Source organism: Centroberyx gerrardi, chromosome 7 (genome assembly GCF_048128805.1).
Source record: "Centroberyx gerrardi isolate f3 chromosome 7, fCenGer3.hap1.cur.20231027, whole genome shotgun sequence".
Lineage (NCBI taxonomy): Eukaryota > Metazoa > Chordata > Actinopteri > Beryciformes > Berycidae > Centroberyx > Centroberyx gerrardi.
This window is the reverse complement of record NC_136003.1, coordinates 16747876-16768544: the sequence shown is the minus strand read 5'-3', so window position 1 is coordinate 16768544 and position 20669 is coordinate 16747876. Positions and strand designations below refer to the sequence as shown.

General features: G+C 45.1%; 1 protein-coding gene across 1 annotated transcript; it reads left to right on the top strand.

The window, feature by feature from the left end:
• The first annotated feature begins 733 nt into the window (after positions 1-733).
• On the top strand, positions 734-20321 carry srebf1 (sterol regulatory element binding transcription factor 1). The gene is made up of 20 exons (XM_071921195.2): positions 734-759; positions 949-1420; positions 3615-4247; positions 8011-8186; positions 8325-8456; positions 8621-8839; positions 9255-9369; positions 9618-9775; positions 10112-10325; positions 10557-10741; positions 11214-11475; positions 11800-11966; positions 12355-12523; positions 12836-12944; positions 13149-13258; positions 14426-14558; positions 14762-14927; positions 15969-16184; positions 17163-17274; positions 18399-20321. The coding sequence occupies exons 2-20, from the start codon at positions 1315-1317 to the stop codon at positions 18617-18619; spliced, it is 3603 nt and encodes a 1200-aa protein (XP_071777296.2). The 5' UTR covers positions 734-759; positions 949-1314; the 3' UTR covers positions 18620-20321.
• Positions 20322-20669: the final 348 nt, after the last annotated feature.

Below are 20669 nucleotides of genomic sequence, written 5' to 3'. Positions count from 1 at the left end.
ACGCACATCACCAACAATAGTACTCCTGCTGACAGGCTTTTACATTACTCCACTGGTACTGAAAACCACTTTGCTGTGCTACTCTCGGTCACTGACCTATTTCCCCACCACGCCTTTGTGGGGCTCCCCTTTGTGCTCATGTTTTGGTGTGTTCACGTCTTACAAGTTCAAGCTGCATAATTTAAATGTAGATGATTGTGATTTTTGTGAAAAGTTTGCATCTGCACTGACCATTCTATGATATGGGCCTAGATAAATAATGAGACATTTTGTTTAGCATAACTTACTGATTCAAATTAAACATTTAAATGTACTTGAGGATATGGATGGATTTTGGACATTTTTTTTCAGATTTAACTGGACAAATATTTGATAACTGTACCAATTTATGAAGCCTTGGCCACCTGTATCCTTCCAGTGTATCCACCCCCCCTCCTCCCACCACTACTCTAGGAGAAATACATGATGTAATCACTAGAGCCTGAGATGTGACGTCAGATCACCCCACTCGCTTTCTGAGCCTCCCATTGGAGGATTTCACTGGTTCTACAGGAGGAGTCACTACTTCGAGTCAAGCAAACTTGTCTTTCACTAGCCCACACCTACTTGGCTCTGATTGGCTGTCGAGGGCAAGCCCACAATAAACACATCCATGCTTTCCCCCCTCAAAATACAAAATTTTGTGACACACATGCCTGGTATTAGAAACGCTGCGCAAGACTGGAAGAAATAGCACTGGATACTTCATAATTTCTTACGGTACATATTAGTAAAAGCTCGTGTATTGTAAAGAATCGTTTTATTATTTTACTTCTCTAATGAGTCCAAGAAATAAGTAGTATAGTGACGTTGATACAATAGTTGAGCACATTATAAATGTGATATATGTCTTGTTGTACATTGTCCTAGATGATGACAGCCTGTATGCTGTCACCATTTTTTTTCAAGGTTTGGCAATCAAAACAACCCTGAAAGCAGGAACGTGGGAATCGAGTGCAAAGGCAGTGATTGGCTGGAGCGCCTGTCACTCATCCTCTGCTCGGGTGGTTTGCTTGGTTCCCTCCGTAAGCACGTTAGTGCTCAATGAGCTTCACTGTTTGGCTTGGCTTGACAAGTTTCCCTGGATCATCATGGAGGTAGACGTGAGCAGTTAGTTGACAGATCAATAAAAAGTTGGAGTTTACTTTACGCGTGTTTCAAGTCGACCCGGGAACTGGCACTTTGGCAAATGTAGGGACGCTGGCGGTTTCTGATTTACATCTGTGCGTTTAGTTAGCCAGTCAAGTGTATTTGGAAACCAGGACAAAAGTAAAAATGAACAGCCTGTCTTTTGACGATCCTTCGCTGGATAATCTGGATCCAACTCTGTCGCTAAATGACCCCAGCGATATTGACACAGCCCTCTTAAACGACATTGATGGTAAGAAAATCCAACTGCTAACTCAAGGTTTACTGAATCACTGACATTACTTGTGCCTGCAAACCATGTGTGTTTTACTACTCAGTTTAACCTATCTCCAGTCTTCCAACAAAGATGTAGCAAACTAATATTTATACTAAGTATCCCATTCATGCTATAGCACAACCTTGTGTGTAGCGACCAATTTACAGCTGAGCTCACAACGTTGCTTTCATCAGCCAACGTTAGCTAACCTAGCTAACCGTTTAGCTAGTAGTCTTTGGATGTCATGCTGCTAATACATGCTCTTGTTAAACGTTTTACAGAATTGTGTTCTTCCTTGGTTCCTGCACTATCAGAACTTTGCATCGAAAGCTTATTGTACAAGTAGACTGGCCCATTTTCAGACTGGTTTAGCTAAGCTAGCAGGTAACGCTAACAGGCTAGGTGGTCGTGTCTGCGCCCCGCCCCCAACTCGCTCCACAGACTGAGGTTACTGTCGTGCATTCCTCCTTGCTGGGTTCACACTGCCTGAGTTGACCGAGGTTACACATCTTGTGTATAGAAATTTGTAATGGAGCAAAATATTGATAAGAGCAGCGTGCCATATTAGCGCCCTTCATCTTAAATTTGTTATAAACATTTTATTTTACAGTTTGATTATATACAGTACTTTTTAATAACTAGCATAACTTTAAAGTTACCGTGAGTTCTTCTGTTGACATCATCATCATCACTTGTTTAATAGGAGTATATTCACACAGTAAAATAATTAGCAACGAATCAGTGAGAGTATTAGTTTAATTTCCCCCTGGGATTCTCTTCTAGCAGTTAGTGAAGATGTGTTTCTGATTAGCTGCACTGCCTAAACGGTAGTCGGTACATCCTGCAGCAGCACTTGCCGTCTTCTTCCTAAATGTGACCGACAGTAACCCTCGGTGATGTTGCTCGATAGTAACCTCATGCCGGAGCCACAGACAAGCGCTCCCTCTCTTTCCTGTCTTGGGGGCTGATCTGCATAGCAAGTCTCTGAGGCGCGCTCTGATTGGTCGGGAGCGATCACCTCATACAAAACATTGGTTTACAAATCCAGGCTGCTGCGTTTCAGTGCAGGCACAACACAGAAGCCTAAAGTTTCCATTTTTCTGTATATAGGCCTATTCCATATATTCCTCTTGTGTTTTCTGTAAAAATGTAGAACAAAATGATTTGGCAGCTTGCCGGAGGAGGATATGAAAATGCCTCAGTTGCTCGGTGTGTAATAAACTGCTGAACACACTGAGCATGCTGTCATGTTTTTATTTTGAACATGATGATATTTTTCACATCAATTTCAAAGAATTAGCCAGTAAACCACAGCAATTTGTGTGGAAAAGGTGTATTATGGAACATTTGGATCTGTGAGGTTCAAAGCATGCTAAGTGGAACCCATGAGTCAGCCTATAACACAGTTGTGAGCCCATAACCGAATTACTGAGCATTACTGATGCCTCCAATGGATATGGACTTTTGTAACCGACTGCCAATCCACTGTACTTGTTGGTGTATTCTTATTGAGTTGGAGAAAGATTTATCAATTGTAGTGCACTGCAGAGCAAAAGGAGACGCTCAGCCGGTGACTCCTGGGCTCAAAGGTTGATGTGAGGTCTAGAAATTAATTCTTCAGTGATATGGGTGACGGGGGTGGAAGTAGATGGATGATGCAAGCCATTATGGTGGGCGAGCAATAGATGGGTCCTTAATAAGCGCTATAATTTCAGATTAAGTCGATTCAAGGGACCTACCTGAGTCTTAGGTTCATCTTTTAAATATGACGTGGTCAGTTCTGTGCTTAGGTGTATCATAAATTCATATGACTTATTAACTGTCCCCAATCAAGCTCCCGGAAAATCACTTGGTGCATTGTCCGTTGACGTGACTCACCACCCACCACCATCCAGTACAATTATCTGTAAAACTTACTACTGTCACTACATGATATTGTAAGCATTTTTTAATGTACTACTACATTATCTGCGCTGTAGAGAATCCATCCATCGTGTGTTTTACACTGTCAGTTGGTGCTGTATGCAAGGCCTTGTTGTCTTTGTGCCAAGTATGTCAGCTTGTACTGTGAAACTCTGTGTGTCTGCACCGTTGTCATGTGAACTTCCTGTACATTTATTACACTTGGTGAATAAAAGTGATGGTGATTCTGATTTCTGTCCCTCTCCAGACATGCTGCAGCTCATCAACAACCAGGACATGGAGTTTGGAGGACTGTTTGATCCCCCTCCATACACAGGGCCTCCCCCCACCCAGGAGCTTCCTGGCCTGACCCAATCCATCTCCTCAGCTCCCCCTCCATCCACCACTTCCACCCCTCCATCTTCCTCCTCCTCCTCCATCCTAAGCAGCAGCCCCCACCTGGATGCACTCCTGGGCCCCCCCATCACCCGTAGCTCTTCCACCCCGGACAAGGCCTTCCAACCCCCCACCTTCCAGCAGTCTCCCCTGGCCCAGGTGCCCAACTCCAACCCCAGGCAGCAGCCAGCCTCCCCGCAGCAGGCTCAGGGCCTCAGGCAGCCCAAAGTGGACCAGCCCCAACCGATTCTCAGCCCGCCTGCCCCGGCCCAGGCAGCCTCCCCTCATGGCTCACCAGGACAGAGCCCAGTGTTCAGCTCCACGCCCCAGGCTTTGTTCACCTCACCTGCACCCCAGCCTCAGCCCCAGCCCCAAACCCAGCCCCAAACCCAGCCCCAGCCCCTGCCCCTGCCCCTGCCCCTGCCCCTGCCTCAGCCGCAACTTCAGGCTCCGGCTCAGTCCCAGCAGGCCCGGGTCAGCTACAGCAGCCAGAACAGCTACACAGGTTAGTACTCTCTGACTTTAAATTGGTCTTGAAGTCAATTCCATGTAGCATGGAAAAGATCACGCACAAAAGTCCTAAATTTGGCTTTCTGAAACCTGCAGATACCCTGTAGTAGGTAGTTGTAGTTACACTCTGAATAACAGAGTGATAACAAATTTGAATGAATTTAAAAAATAACTGTTCATACTATTTATTAAGGGTATTGTGTTACTCACAATACCCTTGACTCCATAAGTGACTCCAGCATCCAAAACTTTACACACTTCAACACAACTGTATGTGGTGTGTGGGCGAGGTTATGTCACAGCATGGTGAGGCTTGGGGAACAGAGTGTGTGTTCAGTTCAGTTCTCCACAGGACGAGAGCATTTGCATTATAACTGAAGTGCGTAGCAGCAAAGCAACAAAGAGGACAAAGTAGACTCTTTATCGAAGTACAGCCACACTTTCCAACTCTTTTTTAGTTTGTAATGTTTACCATGCTTGTCCTGCTGCTACACACTGCAGATATAAGGAACTGCTCCTGAGCTGTGCAGAAAAGAACAGAACACACACTCTTCCCCCCCTGAGCTCACTGCGTTACGTCACAACCTTGCAATCACTAAAACAGACACAGCAGATGTTCTATTTAAAAAAGACCAGGAAAAAACGGAATCAATAACAGAAATCAATAAGGGAAATGTGTTTAGATCCGATCGGTACTGGAAATTTTGGAACCAAACCTTGGTAAAATCATTTGATCTTGAGAACTGCCCACTTTGCATTTCCCCCTTCCAGCAAACACACACACACACACACAGACGCAGGATCCCCACATGTTGCTGTCTAGCGCCTCATGGTTGTAAAGTTAGAGGTCCTTATTTATGGTGTGCCAGCTGAGCCAGAGCAGTTTATGTGGACTGGGGTGGACATGACAAGAGTAACAACAACAACAACAACATTACAAACTCACAGACCCCTTCCTCCAGAGTTCTGGGCCCAGTACAGCCCAGCTGGCTGACTAATGTGCCAGCCGCTGACTAGGTCTGGTCTGGCTCACCACAGTAAATTGGCGCAGAATATTTTGCGGATAAACTGGGGGCTTTTCGGTTTGTCGTTTAAAGATCCTTTGGATTCTTTAGAGTCGTCATGGATTTTACCAAAGCCAGGGACTGTCTCTCTGTTAGGGATATTCATTTTATTTAAGCCTTGTCTGTTTGATTATCTCAAGATGTCAGTCGATATGACTGTCATAGTTCACAATGGAGGCCTTGTGCTCTTTACACCCTTGCAGAAACAAAATTTTCATTCAGGTTTCATTCAGGAAACGTCTTGGTATAATTGTCCTCTCAAATGTTGTCCTCATTTCGGGGCTTTTGGATTCTATCCAGATGCTTTTTTTTTTTCCGCCTACGGCGAAAATGAATGGGATTGTTGGATCCCGTCATCCTGCCAATCATTCTGTTCCTAAAATGGGTGAAATAATGTTAGTAGAAATTACATATGACAATGTTATTACATATTTTAACCCGTTACTGAATTAAAAAAAAAAAAATTTCTAACAACCACTGATATTGTGTTATCCTTGCTTCACAAAGCCACAAAGTTCAGGCAAGTGACACTTTCATTGCAGCTTCAAAACTGTTTTATTTTTTATTTGTATTTAACCTGTGTTTACCAAGGGTAGGTTGGCTGAGCACAAATGCTCTTTTCTAGCAATGCCCTTCTCCACATACACTATTACAAACACTCAATATCAAAATGCATAATAGAGGAAGCCTCAAAAGCAAAAATTGTAAATATTAGCATTGGGCGTAGTTAAAGGCAATAATTTTACACCTCTATTCATTTTCACCTCAGACTGAAAGGGGGTGGGATCTGGAATCCCTTATTTGGGCCAAAAAATGATGTCACGATTGAGAGGACTATTGTTTTCACAGCCTTCTACTGACTCAAAGCCCCAAGCCGCCATCACTGTGTAGAGCAGGTCTCTTGTGGCTGAGCAAGGAATTACAACAACATAACACAACTGTTTTGGTTGGCTGTTGGCTGTCAGGGCGCCCCTCCTGCACCCACCCAAGGCTCCTCGTCTTGCACGCACACGGTCCTCACCCATCCCCTCTGCTGCTGCGAAAGCCGCACCCCAATGTATACAAAACAAAAACGGAGAGAGCTGGAGCGATGATGGGGGCGCTGTACTGCGAACGTGGATTGGGCCTTTAACACATGCAAAAAGATAGAACACTCACCAAATGTTTACAATGTTGCCATTGACAAGCCAAGAACAGCAATTATCTCAGTGAGCCAGGCATTGCATGCATAGGGTGAGTTGCTAAGTTTTTTGTCACTGCTTACAGAAAACTTGGCACACATTCTATCACAAACGAGTAATTTGACAGTATAGCTATAGCCACATTTATTTGTTCTCTAGCAGCATTTGTGAGTCTGCCGAATGTTTACAGGATAGTGTTTTTGACCGCTGCTTCCTGTGCACACCTCCAGCTAAAACCTCTCATTAGTTTTTGAGACCTTTACAAAACCAATGTAGTTTAAAACCATGTTCCTAAATAAGATAAGATGTGAAAAGCGATGCTCTTGATAACTGTTTTGTCTAGGTGAACATGCAAGGTATAGCAGCGATGATTACTCACTTACTGGACGTACGACTTTGGAAATCTCTCCGAAATGTACCCCCAGCATGATCTCTTTTCTGCTGGCACTCGTATTGCGTTTCCCTAGCTAGGACAGTAGGTTATTCAACCTCAGCTGATGGCCTATCCAAGTCCTAATCTAATAGACTTTGCTCAGGGGTGTGAGAGTCTGCAGGCTTAAAGAAAAAGGGTTTGTCTGGAAAACACGCCTACACTCATACACACCATACACATGTAGGTATCACCAATATTCTGCCCTTTTGCTCATTTCATAAAAGATAGGGAGTATATGGGTGTGTCCATGTTTGTAGGTAACTTGTAAATTCTGAGACAGCTAGTAGCCACGCCCCCTGTGAACTTTCACTGACCCCTGATTGGCTATTACTGATGGAATGATGGAATGCACTGCCCAACCCACTATTACATTCAGAGGTGATAAGACATGGAAGGTGACACACTGAATGCTGCCTCCACCTTATTATTGCTCTGGAGATAACAGTTCACCTATTGGCCTACAAATCCATAGCCAATAGCCAGCACATGTCATAGCAAGAGAACTGATTTCCTTGCTTCTTGTATTTTTTTTCAACTATGAAATTGCAGTAGAGGTTCGCTATCTGATTGCTTTGGAAATTGATGTCATTCACAATCTTGAAGTGTTCAGATGATTAATACCTGGGCAAAGGCCTATTTAATATGATGCATAAATCATGCATTTGCCACTGCACTATGCTCTATACAGTCTAGTTTCAGGGTTCAACAGTAAGGAGTGCCAAATGTCCCAGGGCCAAGACACTGACTTGGGCCAGTTGATAAAGTTTCTGGTCTCACTATTTTTCAGCGGGTGATAAGCCTGTTATCTTTGCCTCTCTGCTCTGCCACTGCCACCTCGCTGCCAGTTTATACTTTGGAATTTTAGTTGAGTTGTTAGTCATACATTCCAAATTCATTCACAATCAATTCACTTTTTTGTTTATCAGTCATTTTGCTGCTGTATATTATGAGATGGCTTGACTGGACAACAATTCTTAATGTTAAACCCTGGATTTGCAGTTGCATTTGAATTGTGTTTTACTGGATGAATCAAGAGTAATCTCAACTTCATCAATCACTGTTGAATAAATTGTTTTCTAGCTGTCAGTCAAGGTGGTGTCAGCCAACCAGTGCCTAGCTTGTCGTCCTCACCCTCCAGTGTTCAGCAAGTGGCCATCCAGACTCAGCTCCAAGGGCTGACCACCACCTCTCCTCTCCTGACCACCTCAGCAAGCCCACCAGTTCAAACCATCGCACCCCACGTTCAGCAAGTACCTGTAAGTGTGTGTTGATGGTGCCACAACAGAAAAAATGAAATGCAGTGTACTCCTTGTTTGTATTCTAGTGGAACTAAGCTTAATAGTGATTTGAATTGAAAAGGTTTCTGAGTATCTCTCCCTTCCTGTGTGTCTCAGGTGCTGCTGCAGCCCCAGTTCATCAAGGCCGAGTCTCTGCTGCTGACCACTCTGAAGCACGACCCCTGCATCGTCACTACTGTGGCCTCCTCCCTGGCTACCACCACCCCAGTACAGAGCACTTCCCTGCAGGTAGGCACACTAGGCCTAAGTTTTCTGTAATATACCCTTACCATTTTGAGTTTAGGTAAAACTAAGCAAAACTAGATGGAGGGACAAATATGACTTCAGCCTTCATCTTTTTCCTTCTCTCCCCATTCCTCCCTTTTCCCATCCCACTCCGCTTCCCTCCTCAGGCCCTTATGGGCGGGGGCACCATCCTGACCACGGTGCCCGTCATGGTGGACACTGACAAGCTGCCAATCAACCGCATCGCCATCAGTGGCAAACCGGCAGGCCAGCCACACAAGGGGGAGAAGCGCACCGCCCACAACGCTATCGAGAAGCGCTACCGTTCCTCCATCAACGACAAAATCATCGAGCTCAAAGACCTGGTGGCTGGCACCGAGGCCAAGGTAGGGGAAAAGCCATAGACTGTGTTTAGGTCTGAAAATTCCAACATTCCAACCATGTGTTACGTTAAGACAAGTATGTTGACATATTTGCTAATTAATTCATTAATTAGCTTAATTAATTACCTCATTGGCAAAACTGGCTATGTTTAATGTATCATTGTAATTATGGTAGGACATTAGGCAGCTGAAGTGCCTCTTGTTTAAAATGGGGCCAGCCTTTGGGGCCATATCCACAGGAGAAAATGGATAAAATTATGGTCAAGTGAATGTTATTGCTTTTTAAAGATCAATGTGGAGCTACTGTTTTATACTGCTTTCATCTTTTTTTTGTATGTTTTATCTTTTCATGTAGGCTAACTATTTTTGTAATGATTTTGACTGTCTTATTGATGTTTGGGTTCTTTTTCCACTCTAGCTCAACAAGTCAGCCGTGCTGAGGAAAGCCATCGACTACATCCGCTACTTGCAGCAGGCCAACCAGAAACTCAAACAGGAGAACATGGCTCTTAAAATGGCTGCCCAGGAAAACAGTGAGTGCCTATAGCCTTTCTTCATTCTTCACAAGAGCTCTTCTTATTTAATTTTCCTGGAATATAATTAATTGATTTGACCTTTTGTGAAGAGCTGTATAGATAGTTCTGTCATCCTTAACGGACAAAACTGAAAGTGGTCGTCTATATCCTCTAAATAAGTCAAATTACAGGTTCAAGATGTTTTTGCCACTGATTGACCCTCTTTAACTACTCTCCTCCTCTTCGTCTTTTTCTTCCCCCTTCAGAGTCTCTCAAGGACCTAGTTGCCATGGAGGTGGATGGACAGCCAGAGGTGAAGAACGAGCTGCCCACCCCCCCGGCCTCTGACGTGGGCTCTCCCACCTCCTTCTCCCACTGTGGCAGTGACTCTGAACCTGACAGCCCCATGGGGGAGGACACCAAGGTACACAGCTCTCACTAAAACAGACAAACTGGAATCTTAATAGTAGAGGTTGATATTCAGTGTTTTACATTAGATGGGGCCAGGTAGGGTGACCTGGAGAGAGACTGTCTCATAATTCCCTTTATAAGCTGTGCTTAATTTGCCAAAGTTGATATGAATTGATGATGAATTGATTGGCTCAGGAGAAACAACAATGCCTTCAAAAGTAACAGCTTGTACTTTTGTCACATCGACAGTGCAGCATCAATGACTGTATTACAAAATTATTACATTACAGTTCTGGCATCGAGTTGTGTTTTATTAACACGTCTTTCTGGCCTCTCCTCGATGTGCCAGCCGAGTGTGGGCATGCTGGACAGATCGGCAGCAGGCGGCAGCGCGGGGGGGATGTTGGACCGGTCCCGCATGGCGCTGTGTGGCTTCACCTTCCTCTTCCTCTCCCTCAACCCTCTGGCTGCCCTGCTCTGCGGCTCCTCGGGCAGCAGCTCAGCTGGGGGAAGCACCGCCACCCACGGCACAGGCAGGAGCGTGCTGGGCCTGGAGATCGCAGGTATGAGAGGATAAATGCTGGGAAGGAGAGAGATTGATGCCACTATCAGTTGGATTGTCAGGAAAAAAAATAGCTGTTTTGCAGCTTGTTATATAAGGCTGTGATTTTTTTGTGATGTATTCTAAAATGGCAAACATTACACAAAATGAATATAGAACATGTTTACAGTTTGGTGAGAATGTGTGTATACATTCTCCAGGTTTTAATATGTGAATTGTGTGTTGTCCATAGCGGACTCATGGGGCTGGATGGACTGGATGCTGCCCACCCTACTGGTGTGGCTACTGAACGGGGTTCTGGTGTCAGGGGTGCTGATCCGACTGTTGGTGTATGGAGAGCCTGTAACCAGACCCCACTCTGGATCCTCTGTCCTGTTCTGGAGGCACCGCAAACAGGCCGACCTGGACCTGGCTAGGGTAAGGTTTGCTGTTTTGATACGATTAGATAAAATTTTAATGATCCCCATGGGGAATTTGGGTCATTGCATCATCCGAGAACAAGACATAGATAAGGAAAGAATAGAGAGTATTAGAGATAATACAACAAGTAATTACAACAAAAGAATATATTTAATAATACAAACTAAATAAAGATACGTCTTCATACCCTGAGTTAGGCATTTGGGAAAATGAAACCAAAACCTGTTTTAATTATTATGGATATGTATACCTGTGGTATATGAACACTCCTTCTAATATCTATTGCACACACTTTGACTGTATGAAATCTCTTGTGCCTCGCTCTTGCTCCCATACACTTAATTACTCAAATCCCCCTATTACTCCTTTTGAGTTTCATCCTTGTCATCCATCTCTCTCTGACTACCTCCTCAGAGTCGCCTCTTATCTTCTCTCCTTCCTCATCACCCTTCTCTTCTTCCCTCGGCAGGGAGATTTCGCCCAGGCCAGTCAGAACCTGTGGACCTGTCTGAAGGCTCTCGGCCGTCCCTTACCCACTTCCCAGTTAGACCTGGCCTGTGCGGCTCTGTGGGCCCTGCTGCGATTCTGCCTCCAGCGCCTCTGGGTGGGCCGCTGGCTGGCTGCCAGGGCTGGGGGGCTGCGATCAGACCGCCCCCTGCAGGAAGACGCCTGCAAGAGCAGCCGTGACGCCGCCCTGGTTTACCACCGCCTGCACCAGCTTCACATGACAGGTTGGTTGGTGGGAAAAACCCCAGTGTGGGTTTCTAAATCAAATCAGTCTGTAAGACACAGTAGCGTGGCATATTAGAATTAGAGTGCGAATCCAGCTTCAGTCTTTGTTGCTGTAAGAGTGAGTGTATTGTGATTCAGTCCCAATAACGGCTTTATATTAAGGTTTCAAAGTTTAGTAGTAGGACCATTTTTGCCTTTGCATGTTTTGTGATTCCTTTGGAGATAACTTTATGTCTCTGGGATTCCTTGTGTGCACACTTGTCTGTGAAATAACATATTTGAAGAAAATATTGATTATTTCACTGTCCTGTTTGTGCATGCAGGTAAGCTGAATGGCAGCCACCTGTCAGCGGTGCACATGGCTCTGAGTGCGGTCAACCTGGCAGAGTGCGCCGGCTCCTGCCTGCCTGTGGCCACTCTGGCCGAGGTCTACGTCTCTGCAGCTCTACGGGTCAAAGCCAGCCTGCCCAGGATCCTGCACTTCACATCTGTAAGTCACATACGTGTGCATCTTGCTCAATCATTCATATTGTGCAGAGTTTAACCGTATCTTTGCTTAGACGCTGTCAGAATAAAATACTTGCATAAAATACTTAAAAGTCTTGCTGTTAGTGTTGCTAAGTGGTACACACTTCAACAGTAAGCATTTTTGAGTTGACATTAATTGATTTTCTTAAGTTGGCTTCCAAATTTAATTAACTTCAATTGACTTATAAATGGACTTGGGATTTACTGACTTGAAATTAACTGAACTACACTGACTGAACCAGCACATCATTAGAAAACTAATAACTGTCTAATGCTGTCTACACTGCCATCAAATAAGAGTTGAGACTGTACACCTTAACTAACTGTGTATTTTTCTTTCCCCTCCGTAGCGTGTGTTCCTGAGCAGCGCCCGCCAGGCTTGCCTGTCGTCCAGTGGCAGTGTGCCTCCGGCCATGCAGTGGCTCTGTCACCCCCTGGGCCACCGCTTCTTTGTGGACGGGGACTGGGCTGTTCGCAGCACCCCCAAAGAAAGCATCTACAGCCAGGCTGGCAATACCGGTCAGTGTAGACAAGATATACACACACTCGGGTCTGTAACACACACAAACATACTCACCAGTCCTGGCTCAATCATTCATATTTAATCTCAGTCTGTCTGCATTGTGCGATAGGCAGGGGTTTTAGCACTGCTAGGTTCGGTCGTATTGTACCAGCTAATTGAATCCTCTTCAAATAGTAATTCAACCTATGCCTCTCTTTCTCTCACTCACTCACGCACTCACTTACTCACTCACTCACCCACTCACACACACACAAACACACACAGGCATTTGTCTTTCTCATCTCAATCCTCTGTCGGTACTCCTACAGTGGACCCTCTGGCCCAGGTAACCCAGGCCTTCAGAGAACACCTGCTGGAGAAGGCTCTGTACTGTGTGGCCCAGCCTCGTGGAGAGAAAAGCCCCAGCCAGGGAGAGGGGTAAGGAGAGAGCACACACACACGCACACACACATTTCCAAATAACAGTGGCCCTCTGATTCTGTTTACTCCACCGGAAGTGTGGAATAAAAATGTAATAATTCTAAAATGCTGTTAATGATAACAGTTTGCAAAATGTCCATCTTTTGTCTTTGTACCTTGGCCTTAGAGCAAAGTAGCTAACCGATGCTTGTTTCTCCTCAGGGAGTATGCTGATGCCCTGGAGTACCTGCAGCTGTTGACCAGTGCGTCAGATGCGGCCGGTGCCACCACCCAGTCCTTTGCCATCGGCTCCAACATGGCCACTGTGACTGGTAAGTCACTATGGCAACTCTAATTTCTGTCCCCAATACATTTGGGCTGTTGAGAATTGAAAAAATTCCAAGGCACTCTATTTTGTGTATCAGACGATGGAAATGCCTTTAATTTGATGACATACTAAATAAGGTTTAGCTTGATAGTGTTTAGCTCAAAATTTTTCTTTACCGTCTGAAATTCGATTCAAATTCAGTTCTAAAACTATTTAATACTTTTTCCGATACCTTGCTTTATTAAAGTAAGCACATTTCTCTAAAATTAGACTGGTTTCTCAAAAATTAAACTAGGCTAGTAGTAGGCTGAGATCCCACCATTGTAAGGACATCTTGAATCTTATGGATAACTTTAAAGTCAATGCCAAAAATCAGTAAGCCACTAAATGGTTTTTTGAATCCCAGCCTTAAGCCCTAAATCAGGATGCTAAGAAGTATAGCTTGCCAACCTAGCACTCACTAACTTAATAAACTCCTTTTGCATAAGCGTGAACAATCGGAGTGTAGATTTGGACTCACTTCATTACTCCCTATCTTCTTTCCCTGAGAACTGGGTTTGTTTTCCCTGCATCATTCCGTCATCTGCCCCTGTTTCCTTGATGTAATTGCAGAAAGAAAAGAGAGAATGAAGTAAAGTTAATTCTTAGACTATTGAGATTGAGTAGCTTGATTTCCACTGGGTTGACTTCCACCCGCCCACCACTTTCCTTTGTCCTCACTGATCACTGATCTGAGCGAAAGGGGGGCTAGGTGAAAGGGAGGCGTCCGCTAGATTGCTTCATCTATCTTCAGCGCTGTCAAATCGGTGATCACCTTGAGAGGAGGGAGGGAGAGGGAGGGAAGGGAGGCAGCGCAGGGATTTTAATAGGAGACTTTTCTTGGCAGAGCCTCAGGTTGCTCACTCAGTGTTGGAAGTTGTGTGTGTGTGTGTGTGTGTCTCGCCCAATGTTAAATGGAGGAGTTTTCCCTCATGAGGGAGTCGTCAAAATGGCTGCTTTCTCTCAGCATGTTTTGACCATGCCAGAGGGGGGAAACAGATTGATTCAGAGGTCAGGATACAGACAGCAGCTGTCTGTGTGTGTGTGTGTGCTCATGCATGTGTACATGTAAAAATGTGAGTTTTGAATATTTGCATGTTTGTTTAACCATGTTGTCCCCCCCGCCCCCCAGGCTGTGACCCCCACTCCAAGTGGTGGTCCTCGGTTGCCGTGGTGATCATCAACTGGCTCCAGGGAGACGATGCTGCGGCAGAGAGACTGTACCCAGCCGTGGAGCACCTGCCCCGCAGTCTGCAGAACGCAGAGTGAGTTGGACACACACACACACACACAGTCTGATACACACACACCGGAAATTCTGCAGCCAGCCGAAGAGCATCTGACATAACTCTTGTCTGATAAGGCTGAAAGATGGACACGCACATACACACACACACACATCTCCACCTCCACCGCTTCAACCTGTGTCCTCATTCTCTCTTCTTTTTTTTTTCTCCTGCTCTGTCAGGAGTCGTCTGCCCAAGGCGTCTCTGAACACGTTCCGGGCGGTACGCGCTCTGCTGTCCAAGCCAGAAAACTGCCAGCTGAGTCTGAGCCACAGCGACAAGGCCAGCGCCCTGCTCCGAGACAGCCTCAACCTGGGACCACACTGCCACAGCTCCAGCATAGACAAGGTACACACACACACGCACACACGCACAGGCACAAGTGCTTGCAGATTTGTGTGCATAAAAGTCAAGTTGATGTTTATTATTCCTGTGAGGGAAATTCTGTGGGCGACAGCTACCGCATTAAGAAAAAAAAAACCCCATAAAAATATTAGCAGATGTGCAAGCTCGCACACACACACAGATGTATGTGTGTGTGTTTAAAATTGTAAACAGGAAGTTGCCCACACACACATACGCGCATGCATAATCACACAAGAGTATACATCCATACACTTTCACAGAAAAAGAGACACATTCTACCGCACAGAGCACAGAGAGCGGATCCCCTTCAGCAGTTTCCAGTTTTTTCGTGTCCTACCCTCTGGCATTCAGCAGATGGTGATGCTGGTGGATAGGTAGTTGGCAGTGTGCGTATGTCCATGGCCAGAGCTGCGGTGCATTGTAGTTGCATTGCATGTGTGTCTCAGCGAAGTGCAATGTACCTGCAGTGCAACACAGAGCTGGGCCACTAGCAGCGGAACACGCACCGTTGGAAATTCCTTAGCAAGTAACTTCCCTTTCAGTCAGGTCCTCCCAGTCCCAGGTCCCGTAAGGTCACATGATCCCATTTTTAAATAGCCTCCCAAATCCCAAGATGGCCTCTCGCACCAGATGACTGAGCAGACTGAGCACATGTTTTGAGTCTCCACACACACAGTGACTCAAAATGACCTTCAATTGTGAGTAGAACACTAGCAGCAGTAGCAGTAGTAGTAGTACACACTGAAACACATTAATTTCAATTCACACTCAGTTTCTTTCAAACCATCACACCCGTGAAAAGAACTTTTGATTCCCAATGCTTAACTACATTTTGCCCTTGTCTATATTTTGTATTTTTGTATTTTCTTTTTGTATATTTCCCTCCCAACCCCTTCTCCTCTCAATCCAGGTCTTGTGAATCCGCAGTGGTGTTATTGCTAGACTGCAGCAGCACGTTTCCCTTTTTACGGCAGTAAAGCTTATAACATCTTATCCTGTCCCGTTTCTCTCTGTAACCTCTAGGTTGTCCAGTTGCTGCTGTGCGATCTGCTGCTGGTGATGAGGACCAACGTGTGGCGTCTGCAGCAGCAGGGGGCCGGGCCGGGGGCGGCGGGGGCGGCGGGTGCCAGCGGCCCCGCGGGGGTCCACCAGGCCTCCCCGCCGGAGCTCCAGGGCTTCCAGCAAGACCTCAGCTCCCTGCGCAAGCTGGCCCACAGCTTCAGGCCCGCTATGAGAAGAGTACGTAAAAAAAATGTGTATTGTAATAGGGGATAAATACATTTTACGTTCACATTTTAGTCATTTTAGCTGATGCTCTGATCCAGAACGACTTACAATGAGTTAGCAGGTTGAAGGTTTCAGTTTCTTGCTCAAGGACATTTAAACTAGACACATGGCTGTTGCTGGGATCGAACCTGAGACTGTGTGTGATGTTCTTTAACCACTAGGCTAGGTTTGAATATAGTTTCATGCATTTGACGTAGTTGGGGTGCACTTGATTTATCCTGTTGGGCAGTTGAACAACCTCAAAGGCTAAGGCAGAAAAAGCTGTGCTGTTGTTTTGTCCAGGTTGTTTTGTAACCTCATTTCGTCCCAGTCTGACACACAAGCAGACATCAAAACTCTAACATGCATACTCTCTTGGACTGACACACACTTAGGGAATTGATGTACGCACATACACAGAAACATTCATATCCTCAGGCACTTATAACCAGAACTCACTGTGTAAATGTGCTTTATAATGCACACAGACAGACATTTGCACATATCAAGATAGGTCGTGTGCATACTTGGAGTGACACAGGCTAGAATTCATACACACACGATGGCCATGTAGGGAAGCATCGATGTACATAGCACATAGATGTACAGATATACCCTGTGCACATATTTGCAGGCAATCTTGGATACGATTCTCTGTGGAAATTAGCTGGGAGGTGTTAGAACACACACACACACACACACCCCTGAGGCAGGTGTTTAGCAGCGTTGTTCACAAGGCTTCAAAGTCTCTCTGAGGTAGAACTGAACATTCTGTATGAGTCATCATCACTCCCTCTCATCCCTCCTCCTCCTCTCTCTCTCTCTCTCTCTCTCTCTCTCTCTCTCTCTCTCTCTCTCTCTCTCTCTCTCTCTCTCTCTCTCTCTCTCTCTCTCTCTCTCTCTCTCTCTCTCTCTCTCTCTCTCATCTTTCTTCCCTCCATCTCGTTCCAGTTGTTCCTTCATGAAGCTACAGCCAGGCTGATGGCGGGGGCCAGTCCCACCCGCACACATCAGCTCCTGGACCGCTCACTGCGACGCAGAGCAACCCCCGGAGCTAAGACAGGTGTGTGTGGGTGTGCTTTGGTTGATTTTCTTTTCTTTTTTTCCCATCAGTAATTCTGTCTGTAGGCAGCATTGTTTTCTTATTATTGGCTGCTGTTGATATTTTGCATTTGTGTATATGAATTTGTGTCTATGTAATATAAACATGGTCCACACATCACATTTTTGGGGGGGGGTTGTTTGTGGGGGTCTTTATTTGGTCATGTTTTGATATTGTGTTACTCTGCTGAAATATATGAGTGCGAGGATGTATGAGTGTTTATGGCAACATCAGCGCTGACCTCGCGTTACCGTGCCTTCACACTGCGAGCGACTTGGTAGGTGGGTAGCTCTATTCTGACCCATTGTGGGTGGTGCGAGAGGCTCTGATAAAATAAACATAACGTTGCATAATTTTGATGAGTTAACATGGCTAGCTAGCAAGTGCTATTTAGGTAGCATTAATCAAAAATAAACAGAAAAGACTCAATAAAATGACTTCAGAGTTTTCCATCGACCCCAACAATAGATGAAACTGTTCCCCAAGCATCATTTTTGAGAAGTTTATTCCTATAGTCTTTCAAATAAAAGTTGTAGAGAACTGGAAAATTTAGAATGGCTGTAATCAACCTCTTGTCTGTTTTGCACTTGCCAGGCGGAACTATTGTTCGTTGTGCAAAATCACATCAGTAGGGAAAGAAGGACAGAAGTCTGATTGGCTGTCTACGGTTGATGACTGCGAAAAGTTTCCCTGGTCACTCAGCTATAGGGAATCAATGCACTTCTGGTGACTTGTTGTTAATGTTGCTCGCAGTGTGAATGCACAGTTGGCTATACTTTTGTGTGTTTGTATGAGCCATTTACCCACAACTCCTTGGGTTCGAATTTGGCCTGTGACCTTTGTCGCATGTCATCCCCGTCTCTCTCTCTCACATATCTTTTCTGTCTCTCTCTATTGTCAACTATTAAATAAAGGCAAAATAAAAGTAAAGTAAAACAAATAATACAACAAAAGCATATTGCAGGTTATACAACAGTTTCCTCATCATGCTAATACAGAGCTCCTGTTGGCTTGAAAGAATTATCTATTCGTTGACTGTAGACTAACAGCAACTAATACCATTCCTTGTGCGTGTTTGTGTCCAGAGGAGTGCGAGACGCGGCCGGGCCAGCGGGAACAGGCAGAGGCAGTGATGCTGGCGTGCCGCTACCTGCCCCCCTCCTTCCTGTCGGCCCCTGGCCAAAGGGTGGGCATGCTGGCGGACGCGGCCCGCACCCTGGAGAAGCTGGGAGACAAGAGGACCCTCCACGACTGCCAGCAAATGATCATCAAGCTGGGCAGCGGCACCACCGTCACCTCCAGCTAGAGACAAGAGGGGGCAGAGAGACACACACACACACACACACACACACACACACACTGTATATAAAGATCACTCACACATACAGAAACATGCAGTTTCATCCTCTCGTACAGACACTCATGAAAAGAAAAATGCGTACACAGACACACAAGCATACGGTCTCCGGCATTTTGGCCTGCAGCTAATGGACAGATTGATAGACTATAGAGATTCATATCAGACAGACAGGAGTTCTCGCCATGACTTGCCCCCCGCCCCCCACCCCATCTCCAACCAGAAGACACCTCTTGACCCCCATTAAAGTGTTGCTAGTTACATTGTTGCTATGGTTTGTAATTTAATGTAATTGATTGCCATACCCAGAATGTAGAATGCATTTTTCTTTCTTACTGAGCTGAATTCCCTCGTGAGAACGCGTTGCAGTGCCAGAGTTTGACCACAGAGAGGCGCCATCACATCCCCCGTGGTGGACAGTGTGAACGGCAGTGTGTGTGTGTGAAGCATGGAAGAGATATTTGTCCGGCATTTATTCAGTGTAAACAAACCCCAGTGTTCTGGATGAAGATGCACCTGCGTACAGGCAAAGCGCTCCGTGGGCTGGAGCGGCGGGCTGTTCTGATTGGCTGCAGAGTGAGGTGTCTCGTGTCAGCGGGAGGAGAGCGACCAAGCTCCGATTGGTCAGACGGCGGGCTTGTTCAGTGGGATGCCACTTCCAAGGTTGTTCATATAGATCTGTTATATATGAAGTTGACGTTAATTTCTATCATGTTGGTGATTTTGACAACTGTCTACGTGTGATGATCTGAGATGCTGTGACCCACTGTACAAGCCCCGAGTCTCGTATCTGCACTAGCCTTGCGAGGCAGATTTTAAAGAGTTAAAAAATAATATGGCTTTATGAGGTTATTTTCATAGAGGTTGTTTTTTGTTTTGCTGTGTACATATTTTAAAGTGTATTTATAATCTGTATGAACTTTGATTGATCAGTATTTTACATCGGCCGAGTGATATATACTTACATTTTTTTCTTCCCACATCCCCCTTTTTATTTTGTAGCATTTGAACAGGCCCCAAAAACGCAGGTATTGTGTTGCCACGATGATGAGTGTCAAAATGGGGACAGTGTCAAAATATCAAGGTGGCGTGCGTCACATCGTCCAACTCAATTGACCCTTTGCACTATTGCACAAGTTGTGTGCAGCTATGATATCAAATCAAGTTGGCAGTGTCCAATGTTGGCATCACCAGCTAACGACCTGAACAATAATGTGAACCTTTGTCACTTTTGCAACAAGTTATATAAGTCACGCAGACGGTTTCAAAATCAAAATCAAATTGGCACTTTTTCCAAAGAGGGCCTGTCGTGAATCTCCCTTGTAGCTCCAACAATACGAGCAACATTTATTCTTTCATTCATGTGAGTTTCATGCTGTTAGAGAACCACCTAATATTCTTTGTAGAAGACTGTAAAAAAAACCGTTTGGAATCTTTAGCATGTGTTTTTGTCCCAGGACCAGTATGTTTTATAGATTGTCACTGTTATGAAAGACTGGAAGACGCTGGTTTGAGATGGCTTCAGGAGAAGCAACCACGTCAAATGTATTGTTCATGTATTCTTTAATTGACACCCATCTCTTCCGGTCTTTGCTCCTTGATCTTTGGTTTATTCCTTGATGATGTAAATATAAAAACATTTTGTAAAGAACATGTTTTGTCCGCCGTGGTGCTTTCAGTGGGAAGGGCGTATGGGGTTTGATTTCAGATGATGAAAGAAGCTTAAAGTCTCCTTCCAGTAACCTCAAAATTATGCAAACAGGTTGTCGTTTTATTTGACAAATGGCAGTAACAAGTTTTGCAAGATATAGGTAGCCCTTTTGGAAGAAAATACTCATTATTCTCCAAAACATATGATTCTATCCTCAAAAGCATTTATTTTGTAAGCAAAGGCCACAAGATGCCTCTTGTAATAGTAATAACACTAACCCATAATGTGCTTTATTTACATGCCAGCCATCATTTTGTTAGAGTAAGTGTCAGATTTTTCTTCAAATGG